General features: G+C 42.0%; 2 protein-coding genes across 3 annotated transcripts in view; both read left to right on the plus strand.

Annotated features, from left to right (window-relative positions):
• LOC120563984 (synaptotagmin-9-like) overlaps positions 1 to 25,661 on the plus strand; it is a 309,829-nt gene that overhangs the window by 168,178 nt on the left and 115,990 nt on the right. For both annotated transcript variants that reach the window (XM_039808553.1, XM_039808554.1), the window contains 3 exons: positions 953 to 1,073; positions 4,305 to 4,476; positions 5,044 to 5,173. In XM_039808553.1, the coding sequence (XP_039664487.1) occupies positions 953 to 1,073; positions 4,305 to 4,476; positions 5,044 to 5,173 (423 nt within the window). The remainder of the gene's footprint in view (positions 1 to 952; positions 1,074 to 4,304; positions 4,477 to 5,043; positions 5,174 to 25,661) is intronic.
• LOC120563983 overlaps positions 24,068 to 25,661 on the plus strand; it is a 3,275-nt gene continuing 1,681 nt past the window's right edge. Inside the window, exon 1 of the mRNA XM_039808552.1 lies at positions 24,068 to 25,661. This exon is cut by the window's right edge and continues 1,438 nt beyond it. Within this exon, the coding sequence (XP_039664486.1) occupies positions 24,089 to 25,661 (1,573 nt within the window). The 5' untranslated portion in view covers positions 24,068 to 24,088.

Raw genomic sequence — 25,661 nt, forward strand, 5'->3', positions numbered from 1 at the left:
ATTTAACTACTTCAATCACAGTAGTATATTATTATTATAATTTATTAAGCGACTTTGAGTCTGTGAAAAGCGCTATATAAATTCAATTTATTATTATTATTATTATATTGAGCACTGACCAAGCTTGGTGTAAACATTCATGTGAAAGTCAGAAACAAATCACACAAACTAAAGTGCAGATTGCAGAAATATGAAAACAAATATGTGGTTTCACCACACTTAGTAGTATTTAGATTATTTAATTATTATTTACTTTAATAAACATATGTAAACATGGGGATTGCACTTTTTAAACACTGTCTTTGAACTTTACTAGACAGTTAAGTAAAAATATATTGTATATATATATATATATATATATATAAATATATATATATATATTTTATTTTTTTACAGCGCACACAGAGGAGCTGCCTCCAGCCCAAATGAAACCCTTCATTTCATTAAAATGGCTGTAAAAGTTTTAAACTACAACTCAGAGTTGTTTGAATGACACAAATCTGCTCAAGGCATGGTGTAGCGTTAGCGTGCTTAAGTTGATGTTTTCTCTGTAGAGTGCAGACTGATTTGCTCTCGCGAGTCACGTGACCACATTGCAGCCTTTGCGATTAGGAAATTTTGTTTTAACATATTGCGATATTTTTGCAAATGCGATTAATCATTCAGCCCTATACAGTAGCAATGATTGCCAAAAAACTCAGGGAGAAATAAGACCGCTGGCTAGCAAACATGTAACCATGGATGTAATTTATCAAGAGAGCTGCATGGCGCTGCCACTCAGCCTTGCTGCCCAGTGGCCAACTATGCTTTACCTATAAAATCCCCTGCAGCAAAAAAAACATTATACCCATAGACCACCATCACAAAAAAAGGCATCACTTCTTCTCTTTTCAGATAATAGCTGAATGAAAGCTTACTAATAATTTTTGTTTTTTTGTTTTTTTCTTTACAGCACAATGTGGACCTAGGAGAGCTGATGTTCTCGTTGTGCTATCTCCCCACGGCTGGCAGACTCACCATCACCATGATCAAGGCCAGAAATCTCAAAGCCATGGACATCACTGGAGCTTCAGGTGGGTAATGACTGACAAGATATGATATCCCTGTAGGTGGCGTAGCTGTAGTGTTGTGTACAGTTCAGATTTGAATCTGAAATTCGGTGCCAGTAGCCAATGGTATACTTTTCCTCTGTAAAGTTAATTTCAGTTGTAAAAATATCCCTCTGTCTGTGAGTGTGTTGCCGGCTCTCTGTCAAAAATGCAGAGGAGAGAACAGAGAAGCTTGATACTCTCAGGTACCGACATTTGGCACAGATTGATTTAATGCAAATTCGTACTTGGTAGAACCGATGTAATTCATTCTGTACCATAAAAAGTACCGTGTTTGGTACCCAACCCTACTTTGCGCAACAGCAGTGAGAATGAAACATAGGAGAAGTAGAGGTAAGAGTCAAGAACCCACCAATATAGATAATAATAATAATAATAATAATAATAATAATAATAATAATAATAATAATAATAATAATAATAAACACAAGAATAACAATAGGTATACCAATAACTAAATACCGAGCTGCTGGCCCTAGATATCTGCACCGGATCACTAAAATGAAATTAATGGACATATGTAACAGTCCAGTCCAACTATATGAATGAAAATACATCTGTTGCTCTACGTTTATCGTTAGTGAAAATATGAATGCATATAATGAGTGTATTAGTGAATTTATGTACAGTGTATCACAAATATATGAATGAAATTAACATTGAGATATGAATGATATATGTACAGTCAATCAACAATAGAGCTATGAGTAAATTTACATGGACATGAATAACCCGTTTCAATGAGGATTATCCAGGTTTCTTTTTTGTTTCCCTACGCGGAATTTTGGGCTTTCATACTACTCGCTACCATTGTCGCTCTTACTACTAACGCCATCTTCACGTGCCACGGAGCTGCTGCTCTGCCCTGTGCGATCCATACAGACACTGAGGGCCTCATGTACTAATGCTTTTGTGCCCACTTCAGGCGTATTTGTTTCGCAACGTGTGCGTAAAAGCATGGTCGAGGAATGTACAAACATGCCATACTGAGGTAAAAGCGCAGACTGCCTGTCACGGGAACTGAAAATGGCAAATTGCGCTTTTTCGTGTCATGCATATGCGTTCACGGGAGTGTCAAGGGGAAAGTGGGAGTTTTCCATGAAGAGATGAGAGGGGAAGCATAAAGATTATTATGATAATTATGTATTCCGTGGTATGTACAAAAACATCCCGTAACAGCGCGCCTCTATTTTGCGGTGAAAATTGTCCACCTCTTAAAAGCAGGTGTAAACCAGCCACAAGTGGGTTTCCTCACATATGCCTCCTGGTATTTCACCAGGCAGCAGTAATCCGAGCAAGACGAAAACATAGGTCAAGGAGACATGCTGAAAGGATTTTTGCCACAAGGATCACACTTTTTTAGTTGAGTGAACACAAAATCATTAAGCGTTACAGATTAAGCAGCCATGCAATATTACAGTTAGGCTACTGGAAGAAATCAAAGATGCCAATGAATCTCCAACTCAACGTTCACATTCCATTCCAGCAGTTGTTAAACTCCTCGCTACATTATAAATATTGGCATCAGAATAATTTCAAACAGTCATAACATCAGCATTGGGAATATTGCAGTCTGCACTCAGCCGTTCATAGCACAAGTACTTGACACTTTGCTACAGCGCAATTTATGGTTTATTTTAGGTTTATAATCAACGGGATAAGGGCTTATCCGGGTTTTTGAAAATGGGATATGGTGTTTACATGCTCAAACACATAAATGGGATCCTCCAAAAACCCAATCATAATCAGTGTCACGGCATAACCAACCCTGGGAACTTGATTGCTCTCGCTACGTCTAGGATTTCACCAGAGCTTGGTTTTACTTGTACACTTGAAACTAGGAACTGAATGATTAGCCACCGACTGAAAAGGTTAAGAACTACCTGGTTCCCTCGCCTCTGCGCGTCCTCATCTCTCAGTCCTTTGTCAATCGGTGTTGCAGTATCCCACTCCGTTGCCACTTGCTTGACAGTTCATTTGGTAAAGTTTGACATAATACATAAACTTGGAAAACATCACGACAAGTCCAAACCACAATCTTTTTCAGCGGTCTTTCACTGAGCTGTTCCACCACCACATGTGGTATCCGTCCCAGCTTCCTGTTTTCTGGTTTCCCAGACCCTCTTCAACTTCACGGCACAGGTAGACCACACCCACTCCAGTCAGGCGGCTAATTAAAACTAACAGACTTGTTTTCAAAATCTGGGAGATTTGCACGGTGGATGGCTTTTAAGTGTACTGTAAAACCCGCTGTGTTTTAATGTGCTGGGTCATTTTTCCCGCCGTGTGCTACATTACCTTACAAAAAGCATGGAGGTTGTCGATATGACTAGGTAAGATGCATGTAAATTGTTGTGCCCAACACTGTTGAAATTTACAGCTATATTTTGATTTCTTTGCGGGAACACGGCCTTCATCTGCCATCTTTATCGGCTCGCTTTCGGGTCTGAAGTTTCCGCGAAGCTTGCGCAGAGATCAACTCCGCAACTGGGTTGTATATGGTGTGTGGATTGTGTGAATAGGATGCGTTTCATACAAGATCTGGCAACTGGTCAACATTAGACAAACATATTGGTCCGATTATTTATAAAGGAGTTTGGGCCATGCAAATTACAGGAGTTTCCCGGGAGAAATAACAAACCGAGAGGGGTCTGGGAGATAGGGCTAAAAAACGGGAGAAACCTGGGAAAAACGGGAGTGTTGGCAGGTATGGACTTGATTATGACGTGACACCGGGTTCATGTACACGCACTCTGTGTATGGATGAGACAGGCTTCTGTCAAAGTTCGGAAATGTACTTCTTAGTAGTTCATGTGCTCCAGAGTCCATGAAGGAGTTGGTAGTCAAAAGTCAACACCATAATTAAAGTTCTCATGTGGGGGTCAAGCTAGGTTGTGGAGCTTGATGGTGACTGGCCAAGGCGCTTTGTGGTGTGCTGAGGAGAAATGAGTCTGTGGCTGAACGTGCTCCTCATCTTCACCAGTTCATCACAGAGGGGATGGGAGGGGTTCTCCTTCTCTTCCTCCCCTCCGCAACCATAAAGCAATGTTTCCACTGAGAGGTGGTTTAGTCTAATATTTACATAAGGTGGTTAAGTGCTTTATTATAGTCAATATAGTATTTTGTGTTAATGGCTGTCCATGCCAAGATATTTTGGCATCCTTAATGAACTTGCCACATGTTACCTTTCTCCAGATCCATATGTGAAAGTGTCCTTGATGTGTGAAGGCCGGAGGCTAAAGAAGAGGAAGACGTCAACCATGCGTAACACTCTAAACCCATTGTACAATGAAGCCATTGTGTTTGATGTTCCTCCTGAGAATATCAACCAGATCAGCCTGCTCATAGCTGTCATGGACTATGATCGGTTAGTAAGTTACCTATGTATCACAGATACCTTTTATGTGGAAAAAATGGTGGGTCAGCAACTACTTTGGACAGATGCAAAATCAGAAAAATAATAATAATCAGACTGAGCACATACCTGTTCTCCGCAATTTGCTGTTATACAGATCAATTCCCCGTTTGTATGCGCTCCAGATTTGGTTAGCTATGTTTGCTCTGCAAAGGAAGCCCAATTTTATAGCATTGTCCTGCTGCTTTCATGTTTGGTAATCCTGTCAGAAAGATGCCTGAGATCCTGAAAGTTGTGCCACCCGCTTAATTGCGAAAGACTTGGGCATGCATATTGTTGTTTTCCCACACTTAGGGCACTTGACATTGCGATCGTGGGGCTATCACCACATAGCGGGCTCTTGTGCCAAGCGCAAAAACAATTCAAAATAATATACATTTTTAAGTTACTCACTACCACTAAAACTTTATCTGCCCCAAATAACCTGTCACCTCTATCTACGTATATCGGTTAAATCTACAGTACATTAAATTATGCAACATTTTTGAGTCTCCATGTGTTGTTCTTTCTGTCCTTTAGGGTCGGACATAATGAAGTGATCGGGGTATGCAGGGTGGGCAATGAGGCTGAGAGCCTGGGGCGAGACCACTGGAATGAGATGCTGACATACCCACGGAAACCCATTGCACACTGGCACCCGCTAATGGAGGTATGGGCCAGTTATTATTATTAGGGGTCCAAGCCTGAGTCTGGAAGAACCGGCATTAGCAAGAGCTACGCCGTTCGCACAGCAGGGCTGTGGAACCCTATTTGGCATGCCGCTCCGAGAATCTGTACCAAATTTGGCAAAGATCGGTACGGTGGCCGACAGGGGCAAACGCCCTGCAACTTCAGAAAACACATGCAAATAGACAAAACACAAGCAAATTAAGAAAACAACTACATTAATTTGACAACACATGTGCAGCATTCAGCAAACGCGCTGCATATACACACAACACAACCAAATATACAAACGCGCTGCAATTAAAAACGATGCAAAAAGGAAAGCAAACCCCGAAAAAAGCAATGCAAAAAGAAAAACAACTTCATTAATTTGACAACACATGCGCATCATTCAGCAAACGCGATGCAAATACACACAACACAACCAAATACATAAACGCGATGCAAAAAGCAAGCACACAAACCCCGAAAACAAATGCAAAAGAAAAACGCTGCATCCAGATTTCACAACGGAAGTTCTCCAGACCTCTGGAGGAACTTTTCAAAATAAAACCTCGCGTTTGGTCGGCTCGTCTTCTTTTGGTGTTTTGGATGTTTTTGAACTAAACAGTACGGCAATCATGCTAATGAATAGCATAACTTTTTCAGGGATGTATTACTTACAACACAATGGAGCAAGCAAAGCAGTTTTGTCTTTATGTGCAGGCCGGATTGGCTATTCCGTTTGATAAATCCCACGGTAAATGGCTGGTTTACTAAACAGGGAGGGACTATTTTAAATAGTCTATTTTTTGTATTTCAAGAGCGTATTGCTCCACAATATCAATACAGATTGGTCACTTATTTTGTTGTATAATCACAATAGCAGTGGAACAGCTGATTTTTTTGGGGGCTGGGGAGAGCATAGTCTATGAGAGAGAAAAAAAAAAAAAAAAAAAAAAAAAAAAAAAAAAAAACGTTCAATCTCAGAACGGTGTGCACGGGTGAGCTCACAGACTGTAAATATTAAGTCTATGTTTGAGATATGTTTTCTCGCTGGTTGTGTTTCTCCGCTCGGGTCACAGCTGATACTCAATCAGCAGAGACGTGTCTGTAAACTCGTGGTAATAAAACATTTAAAACTGCATCAGTGTTTAACGTTGACGTTTGTTTAAGCCACATTAAATAAGAGGGTTTAATTTCCAGGTCCGAAAGCGCATTACTGAAGTGTAGACCTCATCATGTGTAATATTGTGATTACACAACAAAATAAGTGACCAATCTGTATTCATATTGTGGAGCAATTCGCTCTTGAAATACAAAAAAACTGACTATTTATAATCCCTCCCTGTTTAAAAAACCAGCCAATTTACCGTTTATCAAACTGAATAAATCCCGCCTGCAAATAAACACAAAACTGCTTTGCTTGCTCCATTGTGTTGTAAGTAATACATCCCTGAAAAAGTTATTGTATTCATTAGCATGATTGCCGTACTGTTTAGTTCAAAGTCATCCAAAACACCAAAGGAAGACGAGCCGACCAAACGCGAGCTTTTATTTTGAAAGGTCGAAGCTCGAGCACGGCACCAGCCTCCCGGCTGAGACGGGAGCAGAGACTGTATATTACTAATATATTATATTATGTTATTAATAAGGGCATGAGACAGGAGTTCTCTTTTTACTATGCAGCCATACCAGACTCTAATAAAAAGGCAGAAAAGGGGTCGAAAATCCAGCTGATCAGCTGTTCCCTCTAGAGGTCTGGAGAACTTCCGTTGTGGAATTTGGATGCAGCGTTTTTCTGTTTGTTTTCGGGGTTTGTGTGCTTTTCTTTTTGCATCGTTTTTTATTCGCATCGCGTTTATGTATTTGGTTGTGTTGTGTAATTGCATCACGTTTGCTGAATGATGCGCATGTGTTGTCAAATTAATGAAGTTGTTTTTCTTTTTGCATCGCTTCTTTTTTCGGGGTTTGCTTTCCTTTTTGCATCGTTTTTAATTGCAGCGCGTTTGTATATTTGGTTGTGTTGTGTGTATATGCAGCGCGTTTGCTGAATGCTGCACATGTGTTGTCAAATTAATGAAGTTGTTTTCTTAATTTGCTTGTGTTTTGTCTATTTGCATGTGTTTTCTGAAGTTGCAGGGCGTTTGCCCCTGTCGGCCACCGTAGATCGGACATTACGGGGCGCTATAATCAACGTATAAGTGTTTTGGCCCTGTTAATCAATGTTAATGGAATATTTGCAATAGGAATGTATCACAGACCTTGCAGCTCACACTTCTCAATATTTACTGATGTTTTCCTCCTACCGTTACGTTTTGGTTTTCTCTTTCGTGTGCTCCCCTGGTGTTCTACAATAAACAAACTTCTTAACCCACCTGACAAAGTTTCTACAACCTTCAGAGTGGACAAATGTAACTCTTTTCTCCCACTTTTTCAATCCAAAATCAAAACCATTCATAGGCACTGATACCGTGCAATTAAACATTGCAGTTGGTGCTGAGTGGAGCGTCTGTCATAGTGTGATTGGTTATGTTGGTGTCATTGATTCTTAATTTCCCACGAAGCTGCTCGCGGTTACGTGCCAGTTAATCTTTTCATCTCCAATCCTATCTGTATTTGTGAGAAGTGGCGCTGTCCTGAGTTGAAAGCCTACTTTACGGCCAAATTATCGAGTTAATAGGCGTGTGTTTGCATCGGATTGCTGTCCATTTCCTAAGGTTTTGAAATGCAAACAATTTTTGACTACTTTTTTTTTTTTTTTAAAGGGCTTACGTCTGTGAGCACCCACGGACGAAAAAATTTATCTTGGCCTATGACACCATTTACAACAACCTGACCACCTCCCCTGCTGTTTCAACCACCACACCTGCCTACCCCCCTCCAACCTCTCAGTCACTCTCTCATTTCTCTCTGCTGTCCCCTGTGGTCAGGGGGATTAAGAAGTTTGTTTATTGTAGAGAATTGTTAAAGGTAGTCTGTATATGCATGGAGATGAACTGTTAACCACTACATTTGCAATGGCAGAGTACCGCAGACCTTGTGCATCAAACCTCTCGATATTCACCAATGTTTGCCCCCCCCCCACGTAATGCTTCAGGTTCCGTATTGGCGCAGCTCCCCGGGTCATCGGGGGTGACTGGCGCAGCGCCATCGGAGTCTTTGGCCCCGTCATAACTGCTTGCAGTTCTAGTTAGGGTCCAAGCCCGAGTCTGCAAGAACCGGTGGTAGCAAGAGCTACGCCGTTCGCACAGCAGGGCTGTGGAACCCTATTGTTTTTTCTAAGGATTATTTTCCATCTCCATCATCATTATTCTTCTCCGCCTAAAACTCTGACTACAGCCTAAACCGTACATGGTGGGGGGTTGCCATTTTCAGGACTGGTCCTATAACTCCCACACCGTACACCCGACATTCAAAAACCTTATATATATTCACTGGAACCTACTGAATCATGTGATATAGGCTACGCCCATTTCCGCCTAGACTTTTATGCGTGAAAAATCGTGATTTATCAAAAACCTACTTTTTTGATCTCCTAGACTGTGCGACCGATTGGCACGAAATTTGGCAGGTAGCATCTCCAGATGGTCCTCACAAAAAGTTAATAAAAATAATTTTTATAGGATACAAATTTTGCATATTACGCACAAATTAATTTGTGTAGCTAACTATGAAAACACCAACTTTGCCATATCTCGGCCAAAATAAATGCTATCAACGCCTAACTTCAAAATCTTGTTTTCAATGAACCTCTGAAGGTCCCCCATGCGTTTTACGAAAATTGGTCACTAGGGGGTGCAACAAGTACAAAACGTTTATATCATGAACGGCTCATCCGATTTTTACAAAATTTGATGGGTAACATCTAGGGCCACTCCTGAGGCCAACCCTTGAGTGGGGTACTGAGGGGTCAAAGTGGGCATGGCCTATGGGACCCAAGTCTAGATTCACCACTTACACTAATGTGAACAACTTTAAATTTACTGGGTAGATGGACAATGGGTCCTGGACCACACCTACCAAAAAGTACACATGTGGACCACTAGGTGCTATAATGTTTTTTGCCTTTAACGCCACATTACACATCGCACATTAGAAAACCTTACATCCACGTCTTCCTTGAATAAAGCTGAATCATATGATATAGGCCACGCCCATTTTCGCTCAAAAGTTATTTTGCAATATCGCGCAATGTGCAAAACCAACTTTTTTGAGTTTGTCCTAGGCCATGCGACCGATTTGCAAGAAACCTGGTAAATAGCATCTCCAGATGAACCTGACCAAAGTTACTCAAGGAATTTTGCTACGTTAAAGAATGCGCATTTGACGACCAAACAAATTTTCCTAGCTAGCTACTAAATACTAACTTAATCATATCTCTGCCAAATTAAATGTTCCTTGTTCAACATCCCACTACGATGCTCTGTACCAAATTTGGCGTATATTAGCCTTTAGGGGGCGCTATAAGCAACGTTTATTTGTTTTGGCCAATAACAATGCATTTCAATGGGAAATTTGCAATTGCAATATCTCTGCCACGGTAAATGCAATCAACACGAAACTTGTGATGCTTGTTCGCTCTGAGAATCTGTAGCAAATTTGGCGAAGATCGGACATTAGGGGGCACTATAATAAATGTAGACAAGTTTTGTCCCTTTTACTCAATCAATGTTAATGGCATATTTGCAATGGGAATGTACCACAGACCTTGCAGCTCACACTTCTCAATATTTACTGATGTTTGCCTCCTACCGTTACATTTTGGTTTTTGCTTTCGCGTGCTCCACTTCTTTTCTACAATTAACACACTTCTTAACCCACCTGACAAAGTTTCTACAACCTTCACAGTGAACAAATGCAACTCTTTTCTCTCAGTTTTTCAATCCAAAATCAACATGATTCATAGGCGCCGATACCATGGGTGCTCCGGAGCTCGAGCACCCACGGAAAATACTGACCACCCACATGTGCCAGACTGCCAGTAGGCTACATTCATTTAAAATTGAAGATTGCAGTTGGGGCTAAGTGGAGCATCTGTCATAGTGTTATGTTGGTGGCATTGATTCTTAATTTCCCACGAAGCTGTTCGCGGTTACTTGCCAGTTTAACTTTTCATCTCCAATCTTATCTGTATTTGTGAGAAGTGGCGCTGTCACACAAAGACACACACAATTGCACACGCACACACACATACACACGCACATACACAGACACACAGACACGCACACTTCCTTTAAAGTAATGTATGTCAGTAGTCTTCAGTTAAGTTGCATATCACGTAGCTTACTTTGGGGTCCTGTAAGTTTTTTTGGGGTACAATGGTTCTGGAGAAAGCTACAAGAAGCAATATAGGAGGCCAAGCAATCACCTGATTCAGCAGTATTCCAACTATTGTTATTCGGCTCTTTATTTATTTTTATTAATTTTTTGTGTCGGGACGCTAGTGTCCCAGTTTACACCAACCACTATGAAATTGTCCTGGTTATCAGCGATTACATAGCCAACGTGGTCTTATTATAGCCCGATGATTAACTAAACACATGTAGAAAGACTAATAAAGCGTCCAGCGTATGTTTTTAACAGTGTGTGTGTGTGTTGTTGTTTAAAACATATGCTGGACGCTTTTTTAGTCTTTTTACATGGGTTTAGTTAATCATCAGGCTGTAATATAATATATAATAATATAATGGCATATCGTTTTCACCTCAAAACACCAACTTTCGTATGGTAAAACAGGCAACGTCCTGGCAAGATACATGATTAGCGTAGGTTTCGTTTCTAGGAGAATGATGTTCTTGCCCGCCAGCCAGTAGTTGTGACGTGCAAAGTATGAAATGCATGACTTACAGTGGGTGATGTTATCAACTAGAGGGCAGAGCCTCAAAAAAGTATCTTTGTCCCTTCTCTATAAATTGCTCTTACACCCACAGCTTTTACATGTCATGCACAATTTAAACATCAAAATGTAGGTATGTTTTTACACACACACACACACAGGTAATTTGATTTGGCTGATTTATTGTGTTTGGCGCCGGAATCTCTGACTTTCCCTGAACGCCTCAATGAAATCTGCGCAGCTCCGCACTCTGCAGCACAGCGTCACCATTGTGTTCTAGAATCTTCTGTGGTAAGTAGCAGTATCCAGTCTGCTATCTAATAACGTTTTGGAATGGTAGAAATACAGGTTTTGTGTTTTAAAAAAAGGCTGGCATTGGTTTCCACCTCATACAGAATACAAACATGAATTAAGAACGAAATGTTTGACTGTGACGTTACAGCTTGGTAAATTATACTTAGTTATCATTAGCTAATATTAGCGCCGATGCTAACGCTAACGCTAGCTAATGATAGTAGCTTGGTATCTTTAGCTAATATTAGCTAAGGTATCGTTAGCATTGGCGCTAATATTAGCTAATGATAGCTATGAAACAATTATTGATAGCTATCTTTACCTAATATTAGCTTTGTTAACTGACATAAAACAACTTGTTAGTGGTTTAGCTATTGTCAATGGAAAAGCAAACAAACTATGTTCTTGCTGGAAAATGTAATACCAAGACAACAATGATGCTAATGTTGCTCTATCACACTGTTAGCTAGACCCCACTTAGTGATAGGTAGCTAGGTAGGTAGGTAGGTTCAATTCAAGGTCCCTGTAGCCTAAAGACATCACACACAACATACATACATGACAAACAGGATGATAAAAAGACATTACACATGAATGATATGGACAATAAAAGAAAAGATACTACATATTGAATGTCTCCTGCCCTACTTCTCTGTCTTCCTCCCTCTGTCTCCCTTCCTCTCTCCCTCTGTCTGTCTCCCTCCCTCCTGTCTCCCTCTCTTTCTCTATGCCTCCCTCCCTCCTTCTCTGTTCCCCTCCTTCCTTCTTCTGTCTTCCTCCCTCCTTCTCTGTCTCCATCCCCCTTTCTCTGTCTCTGTCTCACTCCCTCCCTCCCTTCCTCCTCAATCTCTCTCTCTCCATCACTCCTCTCTCACTCCCTCTCTCCCTCCCTCCTTCTGTCGCTCTCTATCTTCTTCCCTCCCTCCCTCCAGGGTCATTTGTGATTTGTGATTTCATCCATGTATATAGGATGATTTTCAGGCAATATATCCACCTCTCAGCTCTTTAGGGTCATACTTGTTTGTTCTATGCAATGGATATGGCTGATAATAATACAAAGTATTTAAACTTTCAGCCTTTTTAGTCAATTTTAGTCAAAGTTGCTCTCTTTCTCATTTTTTCTATCTTTCTTCTCTTTTTCCTCTCCTCTCCTTACTTTCCTCTCTCCTCTGTTTATTCTCTTTCTCTCCTCTCTTCGCTCCTCTCTTCTCTCCTGCTCTTCTTTCTTCTCTTTCTCTCCTCTCTTTCCTACCTTTCTTCTTTTTCAGCCCCATTCTTTTCACCTTATATATTTCACATCTCAGCTAGATTGATGCTTTTTCGTTCTATGCAGTGTATATGTCTGATAATGATACAAAGTATTTCTTCTTTCAGCCTTTTCAGGCAATTCATTTCAACTTTCATCTTTGACAGTATTACAGTTCAGCTTCCAGCTTTTCTAACAAGCTCTTCACTTATTTAGGTAATGCAGTTTAGCTTCCAACTCTGAAAATGTTCCAGATGTTTCAGCAATGCAGTGCAATGCATTTGAGCTTCAAGATGTTTCATACAATTTGTTTCATATTTCTGCATTTGTGAGTCATTATCAGTTCGAAAATATACTCAGGCCTCACAATGTTCTACATCTTTTGTCATATTCAACTTTTAAAGCCAAAAGTTCAGTTTAGCGTCAGCTTTTAACTTTTTAATGAAATTCATACTTATTAAAACGATTTCCAGTTTTTCAACTACTCTCACTTTTTCAACTTTTTTTAAGCTATTCACCCAGTTTAGCTTTAGCAATTCAGCTATTCAGCATTCCCAAGAATTTTCTGCAGGAAATGCATTTTTGTGGGAATGCTGTTCAAGAACTATTGTTAGTCGGTTCCTTATAAACTTATTATTATTCCATACGTTTTTTGGCTCTGCGTAACTTCTGCATACTTTTAGCTATTAAAACTATTCAGCTTTTAAAATGTTCAGCTCTTTCAGCTAATGATGGGACTTCTTCAATTTTTTTTCTACTATTTGTACTTTTTAAATTATTAAGCTTTTTAACACTTTTTTTTAACATTGAAGTCAATGAGAGGATGCTTCAAATCCTTAAAATCTTCTTCCGCTCCCAAAATTTTCAGCTCCTTCATACTTTCACATACAGATGCCAAACAAACTTTAAAATGTTCACAAAATATTCAGCTATCCTGCTATATCTTTTACAGTTTTTGTGAAAAAGCTGTTTAAGTTTAGTGATCATTTCAGGATTGTTTATCGATTAAACAGAGTGTGCATTGGGCTGCTTAGAGTGATGATGTCATCATCTAGAGTGTGAAGCTTCGAAAAAATTATTTTTGTCCCTTCTCTATAAATTGCTCTCACACCCACAATTTTACTTGGCATACACAATTTATACATCAAAACGTAGGTATTTTTGTCTAGTTACAGCCAATGTTCTCAGTTTTGTGATACGCCTTTTACTTCTGGCTCTATTAGCTTCCAAATGACAAGATTTCCACACTTACATTCCTGTATAACATTCTTCACATTTCCAAGCGAAATGCTGAACGAACCACTTTTTTAAATCGCTGATATGCCCACATTTTTAAGGTTTTCCACATAATATCGTTATACCGAAACGTTCACAAAGGCCTTGTAGTGCATAGGATGACGTCATTTGACTGATAGCAGTCATCGTTTTGCCAGTCTGAGCCTTTATTTGAGAACTTGCTGTCAGTGTCTGAACAGCTGCAGGCCCAGCTGACAGTTTCAGCAGGTGACACGCTTGTTAACTGATTACACTTAAAAGGATGTTTACAAACATTCACTGGTCATTGGTTACCATGACAGCACTTTCACAGACACACACACACAGATACTACAGGCAGTAATATGAACATTAGTCTATATCTTTGGCCTTCCACTTATGGCTGTCTTCTCTGTTCTGTCTGTCTGTCTTCTGTGTCCTATTTCCTCTGTTCTCTTTCTCTGTCCGCTGTCCTTTGTCCTCTTTCCTCTGTTCTCTGTTCTCTGTTCTCTGTCCTCTGTCCTATTTCCTCTGTTCTCTTTCCTCTGTCCTCTGTCCTCTTTCCTCTGTTCTCTGTCCTCTATCCTCTGTCCTCTTTCTCTGTCCTCTTTCCTCTTTCCTCTGTTCTCTGTTCTCTGTTCTCTGTCCTCTTTCCTCTGTCCTTTTTCTCTGTTCTCTCTCTTTCTCTTTCCTCTGTCTGTATGTCTAACAACTTCACCTTTTTCTTACACATTTTAACCAGCAATCCAGTTTAGCTTTAGCATAAGCTTTTCAAAAAGAATTTTGTACATTAGTGGTACTATGATATCAAATTCAAGTTAATGAAAACCATTCCTACTTTTTCAACTATTTTCACTACTTCATCTTTTTACGTATTTAAGCTATTCATCCAGTTTAGCTTTAGCAATTCAGCTATCCAGCATTCCCACGCATTTTCTGCAGGAAATGCATTTTCTAGTTAGTGGGAATGCTGATTCAGCAGCATTCTAACTATTGTTATTGTGGGAATGCTGTTCTACAGCATTCCAACTATTGTTATTCTGTTCTTTATTAGTGGGAATGTTGTTCAACAGCATTCCAACTATTGTTATTGTGGGAATGCTGTTCTGTCTGTCTTCTCTGTTCTATTATCTTGTTCTGGTCTGTCTTTCTGTCTGTCTGTCTCCTTATCTTCTCTTTTCTCTGTCTCCCTCACTCCCTCTCTACCTCCCTCCCTCCCTCTCTGTCTCTCTCCCTCCTTCTCAATCTCTCTCGCTCTCTCTCTCTCTATCACTCCTCTCTCTCCCTCCCTTCCTCTCTCACTCCCTCTCTCCCTCCCTCCTTCTGTCTCTCTCTCCCTCCCTCCGGGTTCATTTGTGATTTGTGATTTCATCCATGTATATAGCCCATTTCTATTCAGGCAATATATCCACTTCTCAGCTCTTTAGGGTCATGCTTGTTTGTTCTACGCAATGGATATGGCTGATAATATTACAAAGTATTCAAACTTTCAGCCTTTTTAGTCAATTTTAGTCAAAGTTGCTCTCTTTCTCAATGTTTGTATCTTTCCTCTCTTTTTCCTCTCCCCTCTTTCCTCACTCTTCTCTCTTCTCTCCTCTCTTCTCTCTTCTCTCCTGCTCTCCTTTCTTCTCTCCTTCTTTCTTTCTTCTTGTTCAGCCCCATTTTTTTCACCTAATATATTTCACATCTCATCTCAGCTAGATTGATGCTTTTTCGTTCTATGCAGTGTATATTGGCGTTTTTCCATTTCATGGTACCTGCTCGACTTGCCTCGACTCTACTCGCCTTGACTGAACTCGACGCACTGTGCGTCCGCTTTCCATTGCAGATTTTAGTACCGCCTCAGCATGGCTGGTCATCATAGCGACTGCCGTGGGCATGGCTTGGTAGCGTTGCATTTCCCCTGACTCATTTCCTGGTTCTCCTTCTCCATAAGCAACATGAAATCAAGGAGAGGGTTAACTTCTCCTGCTCCAGATTTCCCACCATGGCCAGAAACAACAGAAGAGACACTTTGGTTCTCTCACTATATGACTGTAGAGTCACTACTCACTCCGGAGCTAATCGACGTCACTCTCTCACTGATCCCTCGCTCTATCACACAAACACACACGCTCACACACAAGCTCGTCCCACACACCAGCGGAGAAGTATAAACATCAGCCACTTGTATGCTCCGGAGAAAGCTCTGTGTGGAGCCTCCACAGGACCAAGAACAACTTAGTTTCTAAAGAAGCTGGAGGCAGCAAACAACCACCGCTGGCTAAACTAAATAGTTTAAATAAACATGCTGGGTTGGTTCAGGACACCCCCGTCTGTCACTAGCAATGATGACGCAGTAATCAGTGATGATTCTTTCCGACCAATCTGTAGTCTGCAGGTTTTTTTAGTATTGCATCAGCTCACTTGAAACCTCGACTGAGGTGGTACTAAAAAAAGTACCTGTTAGCAGGTACCAGGGACCTTTTTTCGTAATGGAAACCCAAAAAAGGCGTGTAGAGTCGAGTCGAGCCGGTACCATGTAATGGAAAAGCGGCATACATCTGATAATAATACAAAGTATTTCTTCTTTCAGCCCTTTCAGGCAATTCCTTTCAACTTTCATCTTTGATAGTATTACAGTTCAGCTCCTAACAATGTATTTTAACTCTTCCTTTAGCTAATGCAGTTTAGCTTCCATCTCTAAAAACTTTCCAGATGTTTCAGCAGTGCAGTGCAATGCGTTTGAGCTTTAAGATTTTTCATACAATTTGTTTCATATTTCTGCATGTTTCTGCATCAACTTTTTTTTTGTCATCAAATTTTTATTGTTTTAACATCGTTTAAACATGACATATAACGACGAAGACAAACAATCAGCAATTACACCAGTACGAAAAAAAAATGAATGAATCAATAATTTTAAAAAAAAGGCTATAAAGGGCACTATATCAGTGGGATAACAAAAGATACAGAAAAATTATATAAAATAAATAAATAATAAACAAACTACAGAACATATTTCAAAATATTAACATATACACAAATATATTTAAGTACTACAGATTATTAGAATTGTTAAAAAATAGCCATAAAAAAGGGGGATAATAATTAAACCAGTAGAATAGAGCTGAGAGAAATCTACGACATATGAAATATGAATAATAATGAATGAATAATGAAATAATAATGAATAATAATGAGGAAAACATAAATGAACCAGATGAACAAGAACAACAAAAATAAAACACAATGACCATAAAACCAGAGAAAGGGGGGTATAAATTCAACTCAATAAACCCTTGAGTTTTTCCAATGTTTGGGCCCAGAGTCTAATGGTGTCCTCTCTTGCGCCATGAATGCGTGCAGTGGACAATTCGAGATACACCACATCTATAAATGTGAGAACCCAATACTGCTTATTAAGAGAATGTGGAGGTTTCCATCTCGTTGCTACTATTTTCTTAGCGGCTGTCAATCCAGCTAAGAACACTCGTACACCCTCCTACAGTTTTCACTCTTCATACATCATACTTGGTCAAAACGTAGGAAACTTTGTGGCGGTCGCAGACATGTGACTATGGAATCCACCGAATGTACACTTTTTGCTCTAGACACTCCAACTGCCAATAGAAACAGTGGAGTTGCAGTACGATTCGCTGAAATGTTTTTCCAAACAAACTGCTCTCTCCCGTACAATTTTCACTCTACATACATCATACTTGGTCAAAATGTAGGAAATCTTGTCCCGGTCGCAGACATGTGACTATGGAATCCACCGGACCTTTACTTTTTGTTATTTTGAAACCAACTGCCGATAGAAACTGTAACAAAAATGAAGCTGCAGTACTTCTTCAGACCGGTTGAGATTTTCCATTGTGTTTGTATGGGGAGAGAATGCTGAGAGCTAGAGGGTGAAGCTGCATTATGATTCTTTGAAAGTTTTCCAAACAAATTGCTGTCTCCCCTACAGTTTTCACTCTTTATACAACATAGTTGGTCAAAATGTAGGAAATTTTGTGCCGGTCGCAGGCATGTAACTATGGAATCTAACAGACGTACACTTTTGATACCAGCTGCCGACAGAAACTGAAAAAAGTATCTGAAGGATGCAGATGGTTCCCTGTTTGTTACCTGCTCTGTGTCCCATATATTTCATACCACAAACATAAAAACCACATCAATGCGTTCGCCAGACTTGTATCTCTCTGGTGATCATAATATTTTGCCATTTGGACCCACGGTTTTTGAATTACAGAACAAACTTAAGAGTAATAATTATCATTACATGTATATGTTTGACCCATGGAAGACACTGTCTCCCCCTCCCTACCCCTGCACTGTGGAAATCACCATAGCAACAAGTTCTGACACAGACACATTCTATCATGGAGACTTCTGGAAGGAAGGAAGGGGGGGAGGAAGGAAGGAAGAGAGGGAGGGAGGAAGGGAGGGAGAGGGAGAGAGAGGGAGGGATAGAGAGGGAGAGAGAGGGAAGAAGGGAGGGAGGAGAGGGAGAGAGAGGGAGGGAGAGAGAGAGGGAGGGAGAGAGGAGAGAGAGAGAAAGGAGGGAGGGAAGGGAAAGAAGAGAGAGGAAGAGAGAGGGTGGAAGAGGGAGGAGAGGAGAGGAAGGAAGAGAGAGAGAGGAAGAGAGGAGGGAAGGAGAGAAAGGGAGGGAGGAGAAGGAGAGAAGAGGGAGGAGGGAGAGGAAGGAAAGAAAGAGAGATGGAGAGAGGAGAGAGGGAGAGAAGGAGAGTGGTGGAGGGGAGAGAGAGGAGAGAAGGAGGTGTGAGAGGAAGAGAGAGGAGAAGGGAGGGAGAGAGAGGAAGAGAGGGAGGAAGGGAGAGTGAGGAGAGAGGGAGGGAGGGAAGGGAGAGAGAGGGAGGGGAGAAGGAGGGGGAGAGAGGGAGGGAGGGAGAGAGTAGGGGAAGGAGGGAGAGAGAGGGAGGGAGGGAAGGAAGGAGGGAAAGAGAGAGAGAGAGAAGGAGGGAGAGAGATGAAGAGAGAGAGAGAAAGGAAGGAAAAAGGGAGAGAAAGAGGAGGGAGAGAGGAGAGAGAGGTAGAGAGGAGAGAGAGGAGGGAGGGAGGGAGGAGGGAGGAGGAAGGGAGGGAGGAGAGAGAGAGGGAGGAAGGGAGAGAGGAAGGGAGGAAGGGAGGAAGGGAAGGAGGGAGAGATAGAGAGGGAGGGAGAGGGAGAGAGAGGTAGGGAAGGAGAGGGAGGGAGAGGGAGTGAAAGAGGGAGGGATGCACACACACACACACACACACACAAACACACACACATTCCATCCTGTCAAACATACATCTCCCTCCTCTAACACACACACTCACACACACACACACACACACACACACACACACACACACCCATACACATACACACAGACACACACACACAGAGAGCGATCTCCACCAATCAGAAACATAGTTACACTTAGCATTGTGGGTAATGTAGTACTTCTTTATGACACCCTGTCAAACATACATCTCCCTTCTCTAACACACACGCGCGCACGCACGCACGCACGCACGCACACACGCACGCACACACACACACATATACACACACACACACACACATCATCGCTAAACCCACCAGACTCCATGTAAATAATCAGTACTTTAAGCATCGTAAAACACACTTCATTCAAAGTCGACAGAAACCAAATAAAGCTATGAAAAGCCGTTTTTAGGCTTCTCTACACTTTTCCCACCATCACAACTCTAGTGTTGGTTGAAATAAAAACATAGTTTACCGATTTTCATGTGAATATATATGTTGTCTCTATGCTCACTAAAAGTACTATTTTTTAAATGGAGTCTGGTGTGTTTAGCGCTAGCTACTTCATAGCTGTTTCTGGTAAACAGAAACGTCTTAAATAGGTTTTAAAAAGGTATAGCTCTAAAAGGTTAAGACAATTAACACTTCACCATTAAAACAACACTGTATGTATTTAAAATGTAAGCAAATTATATATATATTGAATTGCTGAGGCTTGTGTCGCTAAACCCACCAGACTCCATGTAAATAATCAGTACTTTGAGCATCCTAAATCCACCAGACTCCATGTACATAATCAGTACTTTAAGCATCCTAAATTCATCAGACTCCTATTCGTATTCGTATTGTCTTTTTTTTTTTTTTTTTTTTTTTTTTTGTCGTCTCTCTCACTGACAGTGTGACATATGTATCTACTTAGCTAGTGTTATTCGGATGTGCACCAAGTAGTAGGCACACTGTAAAAATTTCTTCCGGAATTTTCTAGTTCAGTGTGCCGATGTGCTGCAATAGCAGCAATCGGCACAATGCCTATTGTTTCTCATACTTATTATTTCTTATTCTCCATCTTCCGCCACATTTTTGTCCCACTAAGGCTCACGAAGCGTTGCCAACACGCGCACACACATGACATCATCACGTGGGTATCGCTCGGGAATGGTGTGCTATGTGTTTTCTAAGAGATTTGCCGCACGGTTTTCACGAAATCGGCAAAAAACGGCGCAAAATTTCCCATAGACTTGGGAAATCGTCGGGAAATCGCTTAACATCGCTCAAAACAACTCGTCTTTGGGACCATGCTTGTGTCGCCTTTTAGGCATGAGGGATTATATTGTATAGGCTTTTATTTTGTACAAGCTTTTATTTTGAAATGGTTTCATGCCTAAGGAGTTCCAGGGTCAGGGGTTAGTTTCCTGTTAGTGGTTAGAGAAAGATGGTAGAATCAGCCGACATGCTTTCGTCATCCATTGCAATCCACATTGTAAATGCTGCAGAGGCAATGTCATAAGTTGATAATTTCATTTCTTTAATTATAATGCAAATGTTAAGATGTATATTTACAGTAAAAGGGGATTTGATGACTGTAATTAAAAACGTTTTATTTACATATATTTACATAGGATTAAACAATTTGTATCTTATGTTTTGTTACAGTTTTCACTCTTCTGTCTGTGACATGATGTAAAGTGCCACAGTAAACAGCTTGAGAAGCTTACTACGACTCAACTCGTCATTTTCAGAAAGAGTTTAGCTAGTTGAATAGCTGCAGTTGCTACACTGTAGCGAAGACAACATAGTGAAAAGACAAAGAAGGCTAGTGTTGTACATCGTGGTAAGATGGATTGTAAACAAAGCGACAGGGATTCAGTGGCTAGTAAAAGAAGTTCACGGTCTTCAACTTCATCAGCTGGCTCATTAACACGTGCTCGTGCTAAAGCGGAGGCAGCTAAAGCACGTGCTACATTTGCGGACCAAGAAGCTAAAGCTAAGTTAGAAAGAGCTGCAAAAGAGGCTAAGCTACAGAAAGAAAAAGCAGAAAGAGAAGCAGAATATCACAAAGAGAAAGCAGCTATTGAGTTTGAATTGCAGCTGGAGAAGGCAAGAAAAGATGCTGAGCTAGAAGCGCTTGCTAGTTATCGTGAGGCAGCAGCTGCCGAAGCTGAAGCTGCTGTGTGGGAAGATGCAATGGACAACTTCGTTGTATTGGATGAGGCAGGCCCATCAGAGAAAGACAAACTGGAGCGTACAAGTGAATATGTCCAGTCTCAATACAACCTACACTCAGGTGAAACCCATCCACGTACCAAATCCCTAAAGCAAGCAGCCATGAATGCTAGCTCCCAAGTATCTCAGCTCCCTGCAAATGAAACGCTTCAAGAATATTCTTGCAATCCTTTCCTTCCAACATGGCAGCCGCCTGTTCGTCCCAAAGAACCGTCATATGCTAATAACACTACCAACCCTGCATTAGAAAACTATGGCTCGGAAAATGTGCAATCGCCTTCAGCTATTAAAGTGGAAAGTCAGGTCCCACGAAAGGAGACTGACCATCAGGCAAACACAAAAACGCGTAACACTTACTCAAACAACCCTGCTCAGCCTTTCCTTCCACACTACATGGCAGCAGCTAACCATGGTGCACCCGTAGCTGAACATCTGGCACAATTCTTAGCTCGTCGCGACCTGGTGAGTTCAAGTTTATATCAATTTGATGATAAACCAGAAAACTATCGAGCTTGGCATTCATCATACATAAACGCCACTCAAGGGCTAGGCCTCACAGCTACGGAGGAGCTAGACTTAATGACTAAGTGGCTCGGTAGAGAATCCAGTGACCAAGTCAAACGTCTCCGTTCAGTGCACGTGACGAATCCTGTCGTAGCACTCAGAAAGGCCTGGGAACGTCTCCAGGAATGTTATGCAGCACCTGAAGTTATCGAAAGGTCACTTTTCAATCGGCTTGATCATTTCCCAAGGCTTTCAGGAAAAGAACACACAAAGCTACGTGATCTAGCCGACCTGTTAATGGAAGTGCAGGGAGCCAAGGAGGATGGCTTCCTCCCAGGCCTGTCTTACCTGGACACTGCAAGAGGGATTGAACCCATAGTTGCAAAACTGCCTTATGGTCTTCAAGAAAAGTGGGTATCTGCCGGTTCTAAGTACAAGGATGAAAATAATGGGCGATTTCCTCCATTCGACTTCTTCGCAAGTTTTATACACTACGAGGCACGGAAAAGGAATGACCCTAGCTTTGCTTTTCAAGGTACTAGTGGCTTACCCGCAAGGCCTGAAAAGCCTTCCTTTAAAAGCAACCAAACCCCTATTTCAGTTCACAAGACAGATATCGTCTCAACACACTCAAACACAAACAATCTAAAAGGTACCAGTGATCCAAACAAAACCTGTCCAATACATGCTAAACCTCACCCACTCAGGCGATGCAAAGCCTTCAGAGCCAAACACCTAGAAGAAAGGAAAACCTTTCTCAAGGCTAAAGGAATCTGCTTCAAATGCTGTGGTTCAACTACTCACTTAGCAAAAGATTGTCCAACTACGGTTAAGTGTACAGAGTGTGATAGCACCTACCACGATGCTGCTATGCATCCGGGTCCTGCACCTCAAGACAGGGCTACCCCAACCTCACCACACAACGGCGGGGAGGGAGAAGAGAGCAGTGACACCAAAGCCGTCGTTAGCGCAAGCTGTACCAAAGTTTGTGGAGCAGGACAAGTCAGCAGGTCATGTTCCAAGATTTGCTTAGTGAAGGTATATCACAAACGTCAACCAGACAAAGCCATCAAGGCCCACGCCATACATTGGACGCACCGTAAACCGGATGCGTTAGCAAGGTCTACTTTCTTCGAGCTTTTCGACATCAAATGTGAACCATATTCCTATTTTTTGAGGACATGTTCTGGCACAATGGAAACATCTGGACGTAGGGCTGAAGAGTTTGTGGTGGAGTCACTTCGACGGCAGGGTCACAATTCCTCTACCACCCCTTCATCGAAGTGCAATGACATTCTTGACAATCGGGTCAGAAATCCCAACGCCAAATGCAGCTCTATGTCACCCTCACCTTCGCAAGGTAGCGGAACACATTCCAGAAGTCGACCCTACAGCAGAGATTCTCCTGTTACTCGGCAGAGATATCATTAGAGTTCACAAGGTACGGGAACAAATCAATGGTCCACACAATGCCCCATTTGCCCAACGCCTAGATCTTGGCTGGGTGCTAGTTGGAGAAGTCTGCTTGGGGAAAGCACACAAGCCTACAGTCAGCACCTTCAAGACAGCTGTGCTTGACAATGGCCCGCCCATCGACTCCTTGTGCACCCGTTTCCTACAAGTCAAAGAAATGGTTCCTTGTAGCAGGGAGACAAGACACATCTCCAGCAAGGTTACAGGAGAGATGTTGGGACAAACTGTTTTCAATCACACAGAAAACGACAACAGGTTGGCATCCTCATTTGAAGTAAGGTTTTTTTGAAGCTTATGGACGAGGAAGTCTTCAGAGATGAGTCACAAAGTTGGGTAGCTCCACTCCCATTCCGACAACCAAGACAATACTTACCTAACAACCGGGAACAAGCAGTGCAGCGCTTTGCATCACTCCAACGAAGCCTGAGTAGGAAGCCAGATACGCAAAAGCAGTTTGTAGCCTTCATGGGAAAAATATTGGAGAACGACCACGCCGAGGTCGCACCACCGCTGGCAGAAGACGAAGAATGTTGGTACCTGCCAACCTTTGGTGTGTTCCATCCTCAAAAGCCAGGTCAAATCAGGGTGGTGTTCACCTCAAGCTAAACATGCAGGGGTTTCTCTCAATGATGTGCTCCTCACAGGCCCAGACCTGAACAACTCACTTCTGGGAGTTCTGTTGCGGTTTCGGAAGGAAAAGGTTGCTGTCCTAGCGGACATACAGCAGATGTTTCACTGCTTTGTGGTACGAGAAGATCACAGAAACTACCTCAGATTTCTGTGGTATAGGGACAATGATGTGACCAAAGACATCATAGACTTCAGAATGAAGGTTCATGTTTTCGGCAACAGCCCGTCTCCTGCCATAGCCATTTATGGGCTTAGAAGAGCTATCCGAGAGGGTTCCCAGGAACATGGGGAAGACACAGTCAACTTTGTTAAGCGTCACTTCTACGTCGATGATGGCCTTTGTTCTATGCCAACGGATGCGGAAGCCATCGACTTACTACGCCGAACCCAGACTTCACTTGCCGAGTCTAACCTCCGTCTACACAAGTTTGCCTCAAACAGTAAAGAAGTCTTGCAAGCTTTCCCACCAGAAGACTGTACAGGAGCCATAACCGATGTAGACCTCAGTGGAGAAGCTGCACACACTCAACGGAGTCTGGGTCTCCTATGGGAGATAACAAGGGACACGTTCACCTTCTCTGTTTCAACTGATATGAAGCCGTTTACTCGCCGTGGAGTCCTCTCCACGGTAAACAGTGTTTTTGACCCCTTTGGGTTTGTGGCCCCGGTCACTATCCAAGGAAGAGCCCTTCTCAGGGAACTCACAGTCGAACTTTCTGATTGGGATACACCGCTACCCGCAGACAAATTGAGTAAGTGGGAGGCCTGGAGAGACTCACTCCAGGACCTCAAGCTCCTTCACATACCAAGGACATACACAGCAGCCTCTCTAGCTAAAGCGGCGAAAACTGAGCTCTGCGTGTTCTCTGATGCGTCCACTAAAGCCATCGGTGCTGTGGCATACTTGAAGACCATACAAGAAGACGAACAAATTAAAATTGGATTTGTTATGGGAAAGTCAAAACTGGCACCTCAGTCCGAACCAACCATCCCAAGACTTGAGCTATGTGCAGCCGTCTTGGCCGTGGAAATGGCAGAGCTAATTCATGATGAACTGGATGTTAAGCTGGATGCAACCAAGTTCTACAGTGACAGCAAGGTTGTTCTTGGCTATATCTACAACGAAAGCAAACGTTTCCATGTCTACGTGCATAATAGAGTTCAGCGTATTCGCCAATCCACAAAACCAGAACAATGGCACTATGTGCACACAGAGGAAAATCCTGCTGACCATGCATCGCGGTCAGTTCCTGCTTCACGTCTGCCAGAAACAACGTGGTTTACAGGGCCCAACTTCCTCTGCAAAACTTCCAACGAACCAGAACCAGTCAAGTCATTCAATCTCATCAAACCAGATATGGATGTAGAGATCCGTCCAGAAGTAAGGAGCTGTGCCACACAGCTCAAAGAAAAAGGACTCAGCTCAGAACGCTTTCAAAGGTTCTCCAGCTTCAAGACCCTTGTTCGAGCCATTGCACTCCTAATACATATTGCAAGGTGTCAAAAACCATCCAACTGGAATGACAGATGTAAGGGATGGCATAAGTGCGATCTGTCTCGCACTCCAGATGAACTATGTCAAGCAAAGGAGGTCATCATCAGAGCTGTTCAGAAGGAAGCATTCAAAAAAGAATTTGAAGCCTTGGAGACATCCAAGCCAGTCCCTTTGAACAGCAGCCTTTATCGGCTTAGCCCAATGTTGCAGAACGATCTTATCTGCCTTGGAGGCCGGCTGAAGAATGCTAACCTGAACATTGGAGAAAAGAACC

Source organism: Perca fluviatilis, chromosome 8 (genome assembly GCF_010015445.1).
Source record: "Perca fluviatilis chromosome 8, GENO_Pfluv_1.0, whole genome shotgun sequence".
Lineage (NCBI taxonomy): Eukaryota > Metazoa > Chordata > Actinopteri > Perciformes > Percidae > Perca > Perca fluviatilis.